The sequence below is a fragment of the Microcaecilia unicolor genome, chromosome 8 (assembly GCF_901765095.1).
Source record: "Microcaecilia unicolor chromosome 8, aMicUni1.1, whole genome shotgun sequence".
Lineage (NCBI taxonomy): Eukaryota > Metazoa > Chordata > Amphibia > Gymnophiona > Siphonopidae > Microcaecilia > Microcaecilia unicolor.
The window spans coordinates 196,753,788-196,772,296 of record NC_044038.1 but is presented as its reverse complement, the minus strand read 5'-3'; the positions used below and the strand labels follow the sequence as shown (position 1 = coordinate 196,772,296).

General features: G+C 44.7%; 1 protein-coding gene across 4 annotated transcripts in view; it reads right to left on the bottom strand.

Annotated features, from left to right (window-relative positions):
* Positions 1 to 314: 314 nt before the first annotated feature.
* The window catches only part of TCEA2 (transcription elongation factor A2), an 83,382-nt gene continuing 65,187 nt past the window's right edge, over positions 315 to 18,509 (bottom strand). For all 4 annotated transcript variants that reach the window (XM_030213488.1, XM_030213487.1, XM_030213490.1 and 1 more), the window contains 4 exons: positions 2,008 to 2,162; positions 1,707 to 1,853; positions 1,430 to 1,501; positions 315 to 576 (listed from right to left, as the gene is read on the bottom strand). In XM_030213488.1, the coding sequence (XP_030069348.1) occupies positions 568 to 576; positions 1,430 to 1,501; positions 1,707 to 1,853; positions 2,008 to 2,162 (383 nt within the window). In that variant the 3' untranslated portion in view covers positions 315 to 567. The remainder of the gene's footprint in view (positions 577 to 1,429; positions 1,502 to 1,706; positions 1,854 to 2,007; positions 2,163 to 18,509) is intronic.

Genomic DNA, 18,509 nt, shown 5'->3' with positions numbered 1-18,509 from the left:
CCTGCATCATGACCAATATCCAGCCAGGGACTTAGCATATCTAAGTATAATGTAGTCCTCCCCCGGGGGGTTAGGGGGGGGGATCTTATTTTTTTTTTTTTGGTCAAAGGAAAATTGCTTAACACATAATGAAATGAGTAATAAGACTGATAGTTATGCTAGGCTTCACATGCAATGTGTAACTACACATCTGCTCCTCTCTGTAGATCCTGGGGTATATATACCAGGCATTTGTTATCCTGTTCATACAAAAAGAAAATCTCTTTTCATCCCAAATACGCAGGCAAATAAAAGAAACTGCTACAGACAGCAAGTAAAAGGACAGAAAATGGCAACAAAATTTATTAAACAAAACAGATTATCTTCAGATTGAGAAATATTGCAAACTGCAACTGAAAATCTTTCCATGACCTATGGAGAGGCCTTGGCTCTCCAGCGCTGGCTGAAGTGCTTTTCACACGCATGAATGGGATTGAGAAATGGCTTTACACATTCTCATGCAGCGCAGTGGAGGCTGCAGTTTTCTGATCTATGTTTAGGTTTGATGGTTGTAGGTGTCAATGACATTCAGCAGAACTGTAAGGAGAGGAAAAATATGTTTTTATCTTGTGCTTCAAACTCTGTCACAGAATAAGCAGAGGGCTCAGCTAGGGGGTCATTTAACTAATCTGTGCTACGTCAGATTTACAATTTCTAGTTCTTCCTATACTCCTGACTCCAGAAAGCCTCAAGCACCTGTCTCAACATAGTGTATCATTGAGAAAACTGCTCATTATGTTCACTCCTTAGTCAGATCTGCAAGCAAGCCTTCCGTTCCCAATATATTCCCTACAGCAGACTCCATAGACTGGCCTCCACTTTACTATTTCCCATCCAAGACAGCACCTGAATCATCCTCTCTCCTGTCAACTACCACCTCAGCCCACAGGTGTCCCTTATAATAAAGTCAGTCAACCAGGGGCGTAGCCAGACAACAGATTTTGGGTGGGCCTAGGCAAGAAGTGGGTGGGCACCAAATGTTCTCCCCTACCACCACCAAAAGACATCTCAGCTGACAGGAAAATGCTTCTTTCCACCTTGGCAGTCTGCAGCAGGCATGCACTGAAAACTGAACATGCGCAGGTGCCAATATCGTGGAGAGTAGTGTTTTGATTACCATCAGGGGGAAGTCTTCAGCTGGTAGAGCTTGGGATCTCCACCAGCTACCGCTAAACGTGTGCTACTGTTGGATGGGCATGAGCCCTAAGTGGATGGGCCCTGGCCCACCTGTGGCTATGCCACTGCAGTCAACTATCTCACCACATCATGCCCTCTCATACCAAGCAGCATCTCCTGAACAGGTGCTGCAAAACAACAATGAACCCAACCCATCTTCCCAACCCCAGTAAATGATTTAAATCAATACCTCACCCCAAAGCCTGGCACTCACCTTCCAGCGGTTCCCACACTCATTACAGACAACAAAGGTAGTCATGGGCTCATCTGCACTGCGTGTCTGCACCTGGAGAGATGGAGAGAGTGACACAAAAAGCAAAGAGACCCCCCCCCCCCCCCCCCCCCCCCCCGCAACCCAACTCAGTCTGATCTACACAACAGTGAGTGTCTGTGCTGTGCAAGGAGAGAAGAGAAAAACCAAAAGGGACCCCCCAACTCAGTCTACACAGCATAGCCTACAGAGCAATCGCATATGTCCATCTGGTACATACCTGTGTGTAAGTACAATTCTTTTTCTTGCACTTGCCACAGGTGAAAAGATCTGTCTGGGTTCCTCCAGTCCTTCCCATCTGGTGCTCCCGTATGGCTTCTTTTGTCATTGCTTTCCTCATCTCCTTCAGTTCATTGCTGGCCATTTCCTATAGAGACAAATGCCACATGTTGTCAAAGTCTCTAGTTTCCCTTTCCTCCTCTTCCTACATAAGCAAATTGACTGTAGTCTCAAGTCCAAACCCATGAAGTGATCCATAAAAAGCCCTGCCAAGCTTTGGCCTTTTCATGCTCAGTCCTCACCTCCGAGCTCATGCCCGCTATACTCTCAGGCGAGATCATCCCACATAAAACCTTCTTCCGCAGCTCCGGATTCTTTGAGTCTTTCAGGTTTGCAATCCTGCTCCGCACACGATTCTTGTATTTCATGTCTGTGTTCCCAATTTCCTGATATATGATTGGGAGCAGAGTCAAGGAAGCAAGTCAAGGACGTTTAAGGAGAAATTAGGTCTTACCTGTTAATTTTCTTTCCTTTAGTCCCACCAGACCAGTCAGAACTTGTAGAGAATACAGAACTGTGTGCTCTGCCCTATAAGGATATTGTGCAGCTCCAGAACCTCATAACAAAGTAGTGGAATTCCTGCAAAGGGAACTAAACATCATTCCTTTTTCATGTACCAGTCACAGAAATGTGTCTTAGAACTAAACAGCCTTATTAGAAACAAATTAATAAGAAGAACTCTCTGAGTAGAGAAGACAGACTATGCTGAATGATACAAAAAAGTCTGAATCAGGAAGGCTAACTGGAATAGTTTGACAGAACTAAAGGAAAGAAAACTGGCAGACTAGATCTAGTTTCTCCTTTCTTGACATCCTCAGCAGACAAGCACACAGCTTGTAGGAAATATCAAAGCATAGCACAAACCCCTGCTCTGATTACAGAAACTCCAAAAGAAAGCTTCTGCTCCTGCTGCCACATCTAATATGTAATGCTTCATAAAGGTGTGAAGCGAAGATCAAGTCGCCACTTTACAGATATCTGCTGGAGAAACCACTCAATTCCACCCACAAGGTAGCCATCTTCCTTATGGAACGCGCTCTCAGCACTATAGGTATTTATTTTTTTACTGACATTTATACACCACATTGTCCTGAACATACTGGAGTTCAATGTGGCTTACAATAAATCAAAAAACAAAAAAAAGTAACCACAAATGTAAAATAAGAGACAGATAAGAACTAAATAAAAGCCCATTGTAATAGAATGCTTGTAATCTGGTGTCATGCCATATAACATTTGAAAGACAAAAACACAGGATTTGAAAATAACTCTGGTTAGATAAGTAGAGTTTTGCCCTTAACAATATATGCTGAAGAAAGGAGAAATTAGGTCTTTGCTGCTAATTTACTTTCCTTTAGTCCCTCTCGACTGGCACCGATGGGTTATGCACTTCTACCAACAGATGGAAACTGGCACGGCCTAGCACCAATATAGAAACCAGCAGAGCCTGGACAACCCATCCAAGGCTGACCTACATATTCTTCCAATCAGGTGTCTTTATTTTTGAATTTTTTCCATTTATGAAAGAGAAACAAACCTGAAGACATCCCAAACAACTAACCTCTCGCAGCCTCGTGCACATGAAAATGAAGGATCAGCAACTACCACCAGAAGAAGGAATGCAAAATACAGCAGGCCAAATAGAACACAGCAAGCTCTGTGCCGGTCTAGGAGGACTAAAGAAAAAGTAAATTAGCATGGAAGACCTAATTTCTCCTTCCATATCGTCCCTCTAGACCAGCACAGATGGGAAGTATTAAAGAAGTAGCCATCAAGGATGGGAACCTCGAAATCCTGCTTCTAAAACTCTCACCCCAAGCACTACCATCTTGATGAGCCTACACCTCCAGTCTGTAATGACAAGCAAAATAATGCAGTGAAGACCAAACTGCTGCTTTACAAATACAGAAACCATGGAGTGCTCCACCCATGAAGTCACCTGAGCCATGGTCTAATCAGCCTTCAAGAATGGTAAAATTGGCGTCCCCTTAAGTAAGCCGATGCCATCGCCTCCTTAATCCACCTAGCTATTGTGGCCTTGGATGCTGCCTCTCCCTTCCAATGACAACATATTAACAGAAACAGATGATCTGGCCGACGAAACATAGAAACATGACGGCAGATAAAGGCCAAATGGCCCATCCAGTCTGCCCATCCTCTGTAACCCCTAACCTTTCCTTTTCCTAAGCAATCCCACGTGCTTATCCCATGCCTTTCAAAATTCTGACAGAGTCCTTGACTCCACAACCTCCACCGGGAGGCCATTCAATGATTCCACCACCCTTTCCGTGAAATAATACTTCCTTAGATTACTCCTAAGCCTATTCCCTCTTAACTTCATGGTATGCCCCCTCATTCCAGAGTTTTCCTTAAGTTGAAAAAGACTCACTTCCTGCACATTAATGCTCTTGAAATATTTAAATGTCTCTATCATATCTTCTCTCTCCCTCCTCTCTTCCAGTGTATACATGTTGAGGTTTATAAGCCTGTCCCTATATTTTTTGTGTTCCACACCACTTACTAATTCTATAGCCACCCTCTGGACTGACACCATCCTGTTTAAATCTTTTCATAGGTGCGGTCTACAGAACTGCACAAAGTACTCAAAATGGGGCCTCACCAGAGACTTATACAATGGCACTATCACCTCCTTTTTCCTGCTGGCCACCCTCTTTTAATGCACCCAAGCATCCTTCTGGCTTTGACCGTCACTTTTTATACCTGTTTGGAAGCTTTAAGGTTATCAGATACAATCACCCCCAAGTCCCACTCTTCCTTCGTACACTGAAGCACTTCACCCCCTATACTGTACCGTTCCCTCAGTCTTTCAGGCCAAGTCCAAAACCCAAATCCCAAGTAATGCGCAAATTTTACTTCTCTGAGCCAACATGCTCTCCCAGCACTAGTAGGGAAACCAACCGATTGACATGAAACACTAGCACCACTTTGGGAAGGAAGGATGGAACCAACCTGAGCTCCACTTTGTCCTTAAAGAACAACAGAAGGGGTTCTCTACAAGAAAGGGCCTGCAACTTGGAAATTCTGCAAGCCAAAATTAGGGCCATAAGAAATACAGTCTTCAACGTCAGATCCTTTAGCGTACAGCCAGACAAGGGCTCAAAGGCATGGACACCAAGACAGACAAGACAAGATTAAGGCCCAAGGTGGACAGCCAGGCATATCGGCAACTGAAGAAGTTGCACTCCCTGCAACACACTACATCCTGATGAGCTGCCACGGACTTACCCCTGACTAAACATCAGAGCCACCACCTGCACCTTCAAGCAATGACAAGGCCAGACCCTTGTCCAGACTGTCCTGCACAAAATCCAAGATCTGGGGCAATGAAGCTTTGAAAGGAGTAATCTGATGGTCGTCACATCAATCCTGAAAAATATGCCACACATGCCCCTAAGCGCGAGATTACACCGCTTCATTGAGCGCAAGAGCATCACACTGACTTGACAGAAATACCCTTTCTTTCTCAAATGTGCCCGCTCAAGAGCCAGGTCATAAGAGAGAATTGAGCCGGATCCGCTAGGTCCTATGCCAGCAGCAGAAGGAGCGGCTCCTCCACTAGGAGGTACCCGTTTGCTATAACATGGCCTTCAAGGCCAATCGGGAGCTACCAGAACTTGTGGGCTCTGTGGCGCTTGATCTCTGAATGATACTGCCTACTAGAGGCTACAGGGAAAACAGAAGAGACCTGATGAAGGCCAAACTTGCACTAGAGCATCCAGCCCTTCCACAAGCCTGTCTATCCTCCTGATGAACAAGCAAGGAACTTTTGCATTGTGAGAGGTTGCCATTATCCATGATGGGAATATCCCATCTGTTCACGATGAGCATGAAGGCTGCCGGACTGAAGCTCCACTTTCTTGGATCCAGGAGATTTCTGCTAAGGTAATCCATCTGCACATTATCCACGTCTGCCACATGCATGGCTGACAGGTCCGAGAGATGAAGCTCTGCCCAGGACAGGAGAAAGGGGCTGCTTCTTGACATAGGCCACTGCCGTAGCACTGTCCAACAACACCTGTACAGCCTTGCCATGGAGGAGAACCTGGAACAAGAGCAATGCCAGCCAAATCACCCTGGTTTCCAATATGTTGATTGACCAGCGGGCTTCCTCATCCAACCAGAGGCCCTAAGCCACTAAATTACTATTACTACTAAACATTTCTAGAGCGCTACTAGGGTTACGCAGCGCTGTACAAATTAACAAAGAAGGACGGTCCCTGCTCAAAGAAGCTTACAATCTAATCAGCACAATGGGCCCTCCAGCCTAATAGACTGGCATCCATCATCACCACAGTCCCCTGAGGGGGTTCCAGACTCACTCCCCCTGACGGACACCTCACCAGCCACCAGAGACTTCAGGAAGACTGGCCTCCAAATCCTATGACTGAGGGGACCACCTGGCAAGCACAGCTGCCTGAAGTGGTCTCATGTGAGCCCTGGCCCATTGAACAACCTCTAGAGATGCCACCATGGAACCCAGAACATGCACATAATCCCTGTCCAAGGATTCTAAGAACGGAGAAGAGATTTAACTTGGGCCTGCAGTTTCTGAATTCTTGCCACTGCCAATCTTGGTATCGAAAACACGCCCCCAGATATTCCAAGGTCTAGGGTGGCTACAGATGACTCTTGGCCAGGTTGACTACAAGGCCCAATGACTGCAGTGCCTGCACCACTCTAGCTGTGACTAATGTCCTCCTGGAAGGATTTCACCCAAATGAGCCAATCATCCAGCTAAGAGTGAACTAAGATGCCTTCCTTCTGATGGTTGCTGCCACCACCATTAACTTGGAAAATGTGCAGGGAGCAGCAGCAGCAGCAGCCCAAAGAGGAGCACACAAAACTGAAAATGCCACCCCAAAACAGCAAAGCGAAGGAATCTCTGATGAGCCTGACAAATAGGGATGTGAAGATAGGCCTCCATCAGATCCATGGACTCGAGAAATTCTCCTGGTTAGACAGCCACGATGACCAATTTCTTCTCAAGGTTTCCATGAAGAAGAGGGCACTCGACAAGCACGATTCACCCCTTTCAAGTCCAGGATGGGTCGGAAGGACCCTCTTTCATGGGCACCACAAAGTAAACTGAATAACGACCCATGCTCCTCTCCTCACTTGGGACTGGAACCACAGCCCGCAGACTAACTAGCCTTCGAAAAGTGTCCCAGATAGACCACACCTTCCACTGGGCTCAAGAGGGGGACTCCAGGAAGTCATCTGAGAGGGGATGGGCAAACTCTAGGGCATTTCAGTTGTGAAGGACCTCAAGAACCCACTGATCTGAGGTATTCTGGGTCCACCTCCAATAGAAGTCTCACAACCTTGCACCCACCAGGATTGTTAGGCTGAACCCGAACTCCTTCATTGGGAAGCCCAGCCAGGAGTGCAAGCCAAGAGACTACTAATTCACAAAAGGCCAATCATCTGACTCCCTATCCAAGATACATGTCCAGTAAAAATAGGCCCTGGCTACTAAGCTGCCTGCACCCCCCCCCCCAGGGCTGCCAAATCAAAATTCTGCTTCAGAAGAGCTTCCATGCAATGGTTCTGAGGATCCTTCAGAGCCATGCTGCCATCCACCAAGATGCAGTGGCGTAGCTAAGGGTGGGGGGGGGGGGGGGCCGCAAGGGGAGCTGTCGCTCCCCCAGATTTTTAAAAATATGGCGCTTACGCAGTTCTCAACCTGTGGGGCTGGCACCCTGAAGGATTTTTTTTTATTATTTGCATGAAGTCTTTATTGACAAGTAATACAATATCCAACAGAACAGTACAAAATAAACCTTACATTACATTTCATAGCATCTAGACCCAAGTCATGGCTAACACTTGGCTATCCCTTACATATTGCTCTTTCCATTGCTAACAATTTGGGATCAGTACATTTCACTTGTGTGCCACCGTGCCTGTGCAAACATATAACCTTCAAAACTCCAGACTTTATAAAATTTTTGAACTTTAATTGAACTTAACCTATTGCCTTATCCCACCCACTTCCCATACCTCCCCCCCCCCCACCAACAGGACTCGCATTACTCTAGCCCATGACATCGTTGTGGTTATGCATGAGAAAGAAAGGGATCCCATATAGAGTGCCACTTAGTTATTTGGTTTCGCCTCTCGGCCAGTAGCCTTTCCATCTCACAAACGTACTCCAGTTTCCGGAGCCATCTCGCAAGCGGTGGGACTATAGGCTGTTTCCAGCAGGCAGCTATGGCAATTCTAGCTGCACATGTGGCATAGCGCATCAAACTTTGTTGGGTGGCGGAGAAGCCTGTGACTTTAGCAGAAAATAAAAAGATAGTTGGGTGCCACGGGATCAGACCACCCAGCCACGCCTGCAGTCTGCTACGGATTGCTTTCCAAAAAGCCCTGATCTTCCCACAGTTCCACCAGATATGCCCCATAGAACCCGTGAAGCCACAGCCCCTCCAACACAACCCCGAGAGTGCCGGGTAAATGCGCCCGAGACGCTCAGGTGGCATATACCACCTAAACAGCACTTTAATGGCATTCTCTCTAAAAGGTACACAAGACGACACCCCCACCGCAGCCCTCTAGCAAGGATTTTTTTTAAAAATATTTGTGGTATAAACTTTCCTAGATCACTGCTTGTTACTCCAATGCAAATGGTTAGGAAGTACTTGAGATACTAGGTATGTCAGAGAATTCACTGCCTCCAATAACGCAGGCTTTTTATTTGCAAATTAACACTAAAGATGTAAAGGAAAATCTGCAAGCCCAGAAGGAGGAGGTAATGAATCTCACTACTTTTCTTGAATCGTCACTTGAGGTGATAACTCAAAGAACAACTTTGTTAACCACCTTTGCACTGGAATTAGACAGAGATGCAGTGCTCAGACTTTCCCTCAGACATCTAGATTCTTTATTTTTGGGTTCAAAGATAAGAGTGTACCCGGATTTATCTAAGGACACACAAAAGAGACGCAAGGTATTTTTAACCTTGCGCCCTAGGGTGCTTGCAATAGGTGCAAATTTCCTGTTACGATTTCCTTGTGTATGTAGAATATTGCATCAGTCTAAATCCTATCAGTTTTTTGAACCCAATCAGTTGGAGGATTTCCTGATAAGTAGAGAGGAGGTTAATGTGGTAATTGAGTCACACATGTAGTACTGTATGATGGCTTAGAGTAACCACTTGGGACAAGATGTTCTCTTTAATTTCTTTTGCCTGTGTTTTATTTTCCTTTCTTGGATCATTTTCTTAATAATATTGTGGACGATAGAAAGGAAACCTTAGATTTGAATTTTTTTCTTATTTTCTAATTGTATTACCTAATTGTGTAAACACTCATAAGATTATTATGATTGTTAAAAATTCAATAAAGAGAAATTTAAAAAAAAATTTGTGGTAACTTTCTCCCCTCCCTTCCTATCCCACAGTTCCACAGCTTGCCTCCCTACCCGTCCAACACCACTTTCCACAGCTTGCCTCCCTACCCGTCCAACACCACTTTCTGCTCTCCCTCGTCCACCCCCCCCTCCCAGACCGTCAAGCCTATTAAGCCTATTTTGTTTAGCAGCCCCTGATTGAGCTTGAGCTGAGTCAGATCCTTCCCTCTGCTTGCGTCCTACCCTTGCGTAAACAGGAAGTACTTGTGTCTAAGGCAGAGGACCGGATCCAACGCCGGCTCAGGCAGCATGTTATCGCTGCAGGAACCGCTAAACAAAGTGGGCTTGACATTCTGGGGGTAGTGGCAGCAGCAGGGGGGTGGCGGCAGCGGAGAGAGGGGAAACAGAGGGTGCTGGACTTGGGGAGGGGGATTGATGGCAGTGGCGGAGAGAGAGAGGGAAAACAGAGGGTGCTGGACTCAGGAAGGGGAAGGGATTTGAAGGCAAGGAGGATAGATAAAACAGGAGATGGGGTGAGGCTATCTAGCCTTTTGACCCAAAACAATAGCAAATGCTATTGAAAAAAATAGCAAAAACTGATTAGAAATAAGGGACTACCTATGAATGGTCCATCTGTAAAACGTCTAAAAGCTGTTCCAGTTGGATAGGCAGTGTCTTAAAAGGAGTAGAACAAAAGATTTATTTTCTTTTTACTTGACAGCTTTTTTAATTTATTTGAAAGCTTCCTATATGTAGATATATCATGAAATAATTGTTATTTCATTGATATTCAGTTATCACAAACAGCTTAAAAAATAATTGTTGCTTGTAGAAACAGCACTAATAAACTCTGTATTTTGTGCTAATTTTTTCTATGCTGTTCTATACAATACAGATGGCCAAATTTCAGTGAGGATATCCTGTTTCCTAATGGGTTCAACTTTATGTTAACTATTGTAGTCTGCCCTGGGAAGCCTTGTGTTATAAAGATGGAAAGCATGAAGAGAAGTGGAAGATGGTGGACCATAGGAGGAGGAGGGAGAGCAAGAGAAGGGGGAGAGATGCTGGACCCACAGGAGATGCAGCTACACAAACCCCGATGGCTTGGTTCCTTCCTGGATTGAAGTTTTCATTTCTGGTGTACAGTTTTGCTGTCTATACAACCTGGAAGACACATGGCATTGGGGATTTGTGTAGCCATGTCTTCTGGCACAAATATGAAGAAAGGGGGGGGGGGGGGGGGGAGAGACAGGGAATTGCTGAACCATAGGGGTGAAGAAACTGGGACCAACATGCTTGAAAAGATAAAATACTCAGACAAGAAAGGTAGAAAGAAGTGTTTTATTTTGAATTTATTTGGTGGAATATGTTAGCTTTGGGCAATGTGCATCACGGATGTCTTTTGTAATTATTTTTTTCAGTACAAGAGGAAATACATTTGTGTTTTCATTTCTCCTATGTTGTGGAACATGCCTAGTTTGAATTCCTGGGGTTCCCAATGCAATTTTTATCTTTATATTTCTAATTTGTGATCCCTTGTTCTGTATTTGGTGTGTGACCAAGGTGTGGTGTGCTGTGGACAAGTAATTTCTGCGTAGAACTGTTTATCAGTCTCACTTGTTCTGTTTTACCAGTAGTAGTGGTGTTCTAGGGCCCTGTGTAATATCTGTAGTGCTGATTGTTAAGTAGGATTCTTGTTTAAATCAGTGCTACTGTTCTATAGCAGATTTGTTACATGTATGTCGAGTTAGGATTGTTTCAGGTTTTGTGGTATTTCACAGTGTCCCTGGTAGTGGAGAGATTTATTTCGCTATTATAGAGATGAGAATCATAATTAAAAAAAAACTTTTATATGGTAACTTCCATGGAGAACATAGGAGCCGACTCTGTGGGTACTTGAGCACCCCCAATATTGAGAAAATTGCTTGAATGTGTACAGGAAGGGGTTATTTCCATTGGGCATAGCACTCCCAATCATTTTGAAAAGTTGGCTCCTATGATGGAGAAAATATGTAGTTATGATTTGCACCTGCTGTAGGGGAGATTTTTGTGGACACAGAGCATTGTTACTTTTAATATATAAGAACTGATTTACTGTATCAGACCAAGGTCCATGGATCATGTATGCAGTGTGTAATGGATGGAAGCATCATCCATTATGTGGGTCCTGACTAAAAAAAAGGTTGAGAACCACTGGCCTAGGCATCACTACAGGGTTGCAAGGGGAAATGCACAACACACAATCCAGCATGTCTTCCTCTTTCCCCTGTCCTGTGCCGTCCTATATCTCTCTTGGCCCTTCCTCCTTCTCCTCGGTGGTCCTCCAGTGTTTCTATGCCTGCCAGCAGCATCAGCAACTAAAGCAAACTGCCTCTGGCTGGCCCCGCAAGCATTCCCTCTGTTGTGTCCCACCCACTCTGACACAGGAAGTTGTGTCAGTGGAGGTGGGACACAGCAGAGGGAACACTTGCAGGGTCCGCCAGAGGCAGTTTGTTTTACTTGCTGGCACTGCCAGTAGCCATGAAAACACTGGAGGACTGGCAAGGAGGAGGAAGAAAGGATGATAGAGATACCAGATCTTGGGGGGGAGGGGAAGAGTAAAATATGCCAGACTAAGGGAAGAGAGGATGAGAAATACTAGAATGCAGGGAAGGGGGAGGGGGAGAGAGAGGGGAGATGCTTTATAGGAAAGATAGGGACACAGAAGAAATGATGGTGGACATGGAGTGAGAAAAAATGTCTACTGGAGAGGAGATCGAAAAACAGCAGAAGCTGAATGGAACTTGGTGGGGGGGGGGGGGGGGGGCAGAAGATACAGAGTACCAGATAGATGCCATTAGGGAGCGGAAGAAGGGGAACAGAGCTGAAGATGAGATGGGGGGACAGAACAGAGAAGATGATGAATGGAACTTGGGGGTAGGGGGTGGAGAGAAGGGGAACAGAGAAAAAGATGGATGGGACCAGGGGGCAGGGAGAGAAGGAAAACAGAGGAGAAGATGACTGGGACTTGGTGATCGAATAAGGGTTGAGGAATAAAGCAAGAAATTATACATAGAAAAGATGGGAGTGGGAATTTTGAGGGTATAGTGAGTACTTGGCAATTGGTAGTTATGAACAGGGATGGGTTGAGAGAATGAGAGAGTTGTGAAATGAGAGATAAGAGAAGAAGGGCAAGAAAAGGGGATGACGTTTGCTATGAATGACCTGAAAGACTGGCGAGGATGAGAAGCAATGAAAACGAATGGGGGTACTGGGGAGGGATATGAGTCTCTGACATGTGTGAGTGAGGGTGGAAATGGGGTTAAAAAGATGGTGAAAGAGAGGCAATAGGACATGGGGTATAGGGTAAGAGACAGAAGAATTGTCTGGAAACAAGAAAAGGAAGCAGAGATAGGGATGGAGCTGGAGCAGGTGAGGGGATAGGAGGCAGTGGAGGGTAGATGAGGGTTTAGAGGGTGCGTACAGAGGACGGGGTGGGGGGCAATGGGAATGTTGGAGAGAGAATGAGAAGAAGACAGGAAAAGCCAATAGGTAGATGAGAAGTGAAAAGAAAACTAGAGGATAAGAGAAAGGGACAATGAGAGTAAAATCCAACAGGTGGATATAAACACAGAGAACAGAACAGTGCAAATGTGTGTGTGGGGGGGGGGAGGGTGAAACATAAAATAAAAAATCAGTGCCAGACAGATGTAAATAAGGAATGGAAGAAGAGGAGAGTGAAAGTGGAGGAGTGGCCTAGTGGTTAGGGTGGTGGACTTTGGTCCTGAGGAACTGAGTTCGATTCCCGGCACAGGCAGCTCCTTGTGACTCTGGGCAAGTCACTTAACCCTCCATTGCCTACCGCATTGAGCCTGCCATGAGTGGGAAAGCGCGGGGTACAAATGTAACAAAAAAAAAAATTTTTTTTAAATGGAAAGGCCAACCTGGAAAAGAATTTGGGAGAAGACTGGCACATGGAAAGTGGAAAAAGAGACTGGGACCAGCCTAATTAGAAAAATAAAATTCCCAGACAACAAAGGCAGAAGATTCATTAAAAAAATTAATACTTTAAGGACGGAGATGTGCCTGCTTTGTAAAATGTACATTTTTTTCCTATTTTTATTTTCCAAAGTACAGGGGACAATACATTTCTGTTTCTCTTTTACTAATATTTCCCTGCTTATAGAGTCTGGTTTTCTTGGGTTGAGGGGGGGTGGTCTCCAGTTTTTCTCTGCATGTTTTTTGTGGTCCCCTATTTTGTATCAAGTGAGGGTCTGTCCATATTCTACATGTGCAGCTGAGGTGAGGGATTCTGCTAGTATGTGGTGTTCGTAAGAATCTGTAACAGTCCAGCTTGTTCCAGTTTCCTAGTAGCAGGTATATTGGTGCTCTAGGGACTGGTATAATATTTATAGTACTAGCTTTCATAGGTGGATTAGGACTGATATGGTGTGGTAAGTTTTATGTATAGATTTTTGCAGGGTTTTGTGTTATTCCATAAACTGTCTGGCTCTATTTGAAAGTAGGCTCTGGGACAAGGGCTACCTTTGGTGGCCCTTGTCACCAAAAATAAAAATGCTCACCACACAAAAGCCTATCTCATTTAAACAAAGTTACTACTGGTGGAAGGAGTATTCCTGGTGTGATGGTCACAATTTCAATAATTTTACTTGCAGTAAAGAAGACAGGCTGCCTGCTCTGGCCAGTCCCGGGTCCTCTGCTGCCTCCCGCCTCCTGATCTAACTTCCCGTTTCCTTGTAGGTGGGATGCAACAGAGGCAGCCTATGTTAATCATTGCCAGCCACAGTCACTGCACCTCAACGACAATACCGGCACTGCCGCTTGTCCAACACTGACCAGTGCCAATAAGTATGCTCCCCTGATGTCAAAACCTGGCTACGCCTCTGCCAAGATGGTATTCTTAGTCACTGCAAAAACTACAGCATCCACCGTAGGAGGCAAGGATCCTCTATCTTAATCTGGGATCAGGTAAAAACAGATTATGGACTGAGTAATCCAGAAAGGAGCATCTGGAGAATTCTGCTGGGTCTGTATCACATTACAAATGTCCTGATGCATGGGAAAGGACATGGAGGTCTTCCTGATGACCTTCAAAAGTGGGCCCAGCATCCACAGAGCCTCCTTAGGGACATCATCAAACTTCAGCTTTGATGGGCCCTGGGAGATGAACTCTTCCCAATGAAAGACAACACCTCCACCATCCCAAGCATACATATAGTACATAAATGCTGCCATAGTGGGACAAACAGAAGGTCTATCAAGCCCAGTATCCTATTTCCAACAGTGGCCAATCCAGGTCACAAGTATCTGGAAAGATCCCAAACAGTACAATACATTTAATACAATACATTTTACGCTGCTTATCCTAGAAATAAGCAGTGGATTTTCCCATTTTAATAATGGCTTTTGGACTTTTAGGAAACTAGCAAAACCTTTTTTTAAACCCTGCTAAGCTAACTGCTTCTACCACATTTTCTGGCAATGATTTCCAGAGTTTAATTACGTGCTGAGTAAAGAAATATTTTTTCCGATTTGTTTTAACTTTGCTATTTTGCAGCTTCATTGTGTGCCCCCTAGTCCTAGTATTTTTGGAAAGAGTAAGCAAGCATCTTACCCCATAGTCTGCTGCAAGGCCAGAGCTTCTTCCTCAGCCCAATCCCAATCCTCCTCCAACTTGAAAGATGGTGACAGTTCCTGCCCCAATTAAATACTACTCAACCACCTCCGTGTCTCTGCAAGTACAGCCCAGCTTAGGCATAGATCCCAGAGCCAAACTCTCCACTCCAGCATCTTCCTGGCTGGCATAGAATGAACAGTGTCCCAACAAATCCAGACCCCTACACTGAATTCATTTAAACTCTTACACTGCCCATGAAGCCCAGAAAACCCCAAAGAACCCCAGAGACCCCCATGCAGAAACTAGGCTGCATACAGGAGCCCCACAAGGAGTAGATTGCTTAAGCTGAAGTCAACTGTCAGTTTATTTATTTATTTTTACTAGAAAGGATTTCATACTCTCAAGGCTGCCTATCTACCACTAGGAGATAGGCAGCTTGATAACAGTGATCATAATATGATCAGTTTTGATATCAACCTTGAAGTAACTATACACAGGAAGTCAAATACGTTAGCGTTTAACTTTAAAAAAGGAGACTATGATAAAATGAGAAGAACGGTTAAAGAAAATCTTAGGGGGGCAACTGAGAGGGTAAAAACTGTACAACAGGCATGGACGCTGTTCAAAAATACCATCCTGGAGGCCCAGGCCAAACATATTTCACGAATTAGAAAAGAAAGACAGAAGTCCAAAAGACAGCCGGCATGGTTGAAAAGTAAGGTGAAGGAAGCTATTAGGGCTAAAAGAAACGCCTTCAGAAAATGGAAGAAGGAACCGTCTGAAAATAACAAGCAGCAGCATAAGGAGTGTCAAAGCAAATGCAAGGTGCAGATAAAGAAGGCCAAGAGGGATTACGAAAAAAAGATTGCATTAGAGGCAAAAAAAACATAGCAACATTTTTTTTCGGTATATTAAAAGCAGGAAGCCAGCAAAAGAATCGGTTGGGCCGCTGGATGACCGAGGGGTAAAAGGAGCGATCAAGGAAGATAAAGATGTAGCAGAGAGATTGAATGAATTCTTTGCTTCGGTCTTCACTGAGGAAGATTTGGGTGGGATACCGGTGTCGGAAATGGTATTTCAAGCGGACGAGTCGGAGAAACTTACTGACTTCACGGTAAACCTGGAGAATGTAATGGGGCAGTTCAGCAAACTGAAGAGTAGTAAATCTCCTGGACCGGATGGGTTTCATCCTAGAGTACTGATAGAACTGAAAAATGAGCTTGCGGAGCTACTGTTAGTGATATGCAATTTATCCTTAAAATCGAGCGTGGTACCGGAAGATTGGAGGGTGGCCAATGTAACGCCGATTTTTTAAAAAAGGTTCCAGGGGAGATACGGGAAATTATAGACCGGTGAGTCCGACGTCGGTGCCAGGGAAAATGGTAGAGGCTATTATCAAAAACAAAATTACAGAGCACATCCGAGGACATGGATTACTCAGACCAAGTCAGCACTGCTTTTGTGTGGGGAAATCTTGCCTGACCAATTTACTTCAATTCTTTGAAGGAGTAAAACATGGACAAAGGGGAGCCGGTTGACAGGGCCGTGCTGACACGGTAAGCGAGGTAAGCAACGCAGGGGGGCGCCGACCTCTAGAGGGCACCCCTCACTTGCAAAATCTTTTACCTGAAGTTGTGATTCTCCTCTCTCCCCTGCCCTTCCCGCATCAGGAAGTGAAGGTAGCCCAGCAGTGCTGAGACAGACACGCTGCTCTGCTAAAGCTGCTTCAAAGAGTACAACCAGCAGCTATTTATGGCTTTGGTGTGTGAACAACTTTCATTCAGGGTGAGCTGGAACAACATTCAAATTAAAGAGAACAGGTTTGGAGGCAGGTGTGCAAGTGAGACTGGGGAGAAATAAAAAATAAATAGTGTAATTGTTATCTGTAAGTGGTTCAAAGTTTTTGTTTTTTGAGCATGTACACTGAGAGGAGGGCATGACTGCAATGATGTGTACATAATTATCATAGCTACAGCTAAAATCCATTTAATTGGCTGAGGTTCAAAGAGGAAGTTTAGCTGACGTATAGTGTAGAATAGCTGGTAAGTAAAAATCTGATTGCTTTTTTTGTGTGTTTGTTTTTATATAAAACATTCTGCTTGGATAGGGAGAGTTTGTGATATTTGAAAATACATTTTGCTTTAATGAAATTGCTAAACTTTAGAGTCAGAGACTTATCAATGAGGGATACATACAGTGGAAAGGAAGCCCTGGAAACAGAGTTAAGAGGACAGATACCAGCAACAGAATCAGATACTGGGCCAGCATGACCAGAAAAAGAAAGTCACCAGCCAACAAAGGTAGAAAAAAATCATTTTATTTTCATTTTAGTGTTTGGAATATGTCCACTTTGAGAATTTACATCTGCTATCTTATTTTGCAATGTATAGCAGTCTCCAAGAGCCAGGGAGGTCAGACTGTGTAAATGAGATGAAGAGACCCCCCACACCCTGTAACAAAGACAGGAACATGCATAATCAAAGCTTAGGTCTCTGCAGTTACAAGGGCTGGCCATTCCTAATTATGCTAATAGTTTTTAATAGGCTAAGTCCCACTGAAAAACCTCTTTATAAAGGCAGTGCTTTCTCTGGAGAGCAGTGTTAAGAAACAGCAGGAATTGTGTTTATTTTTTTAAACTGCTTTCCTGTGTAAGCTAACTTACAGTTTTCTAGTATATGCTTGACATTGAAGGGTGTGGTAGACCCTTTTGTCAGGTCTGGCTGGGCCTGTAGTTTTCAGTCTAAAGGAAAGACAGGTAGCAATGGAGAAACATCGAATGAAGAAGCGAGACGGGGGGGGGGGGGGGGGGGGGGCACCAACTGATAGTCTGCAGGGGGGCACCAGAGACCCTTGGCACGGCACTGCCGGTTGATATTGTGTATCTGGATTTTCAAAAGGCATTTGACAAGGTACCTCATGAAAGGCTACAGAGGAAATTGGAGGGTCATGGGATAGGAGGAAATGTCCTATTGTGGATTAAAAACTGGCTGAAGGATAGAAACAGAGAGTGGGGTTAAATGGGCAGTATTCACAATGGAGAAGGGTAGTTAGTGGGGTTCCTCAGGGGTCTGTGCTAGGACCGCTGCTTTTTAATATAGTTATAAATGATTTAGAGATGGGAGTAACTAGCGAGGTAATTAAATTTGCTGATGACACAAAGTTATTCAAAGTCGTTAACTCGTGACAGGATTGTGAAAAATTACAGAAGGACCTCACGAGACTGGGAGACTGGGCGGCTAAATGGCAGATGACGTTTAATGTGAGCAAGTGCAAGGTGATGCATGTGGGAAAAAAGAACCTGAATTATAGCTACGTCATGCAAGGTTCCACATTAGGAGTTACGGACCAAGAAAGGGATCTGGGGGTCGTCGTCGATAATACACTGAAACCTTCTGCTCAGTGTGCTGCTGCGGCTAGGAAAGCAAATAGAATGTTGGGTATTATTAGCAAAGGTATGGAAAACAGGTGTGATGATGTTATAATGCCGTTGTATTGCTCCATGGTGCGACCGCACCTTCAGTATTGTGTTCAATTCTGGTCGCCGCATCTCAAGAAAGATATAGAACTGGAAAAGGTGCAGCGAAGGGCAACTAAAATGATAGTGGGGATGGGACGACTTCCCTATGAAGAAAGACTAAGGAGGCTAGGGATTATCAGCTTGGAGAACAGACGGCTGAGGGGAGACATGATAGAGGTATATAAAATAATGAGTGGAGTGGAACAGGTGGATGTGAAGCGTCTGTTCATGCTTTCCAA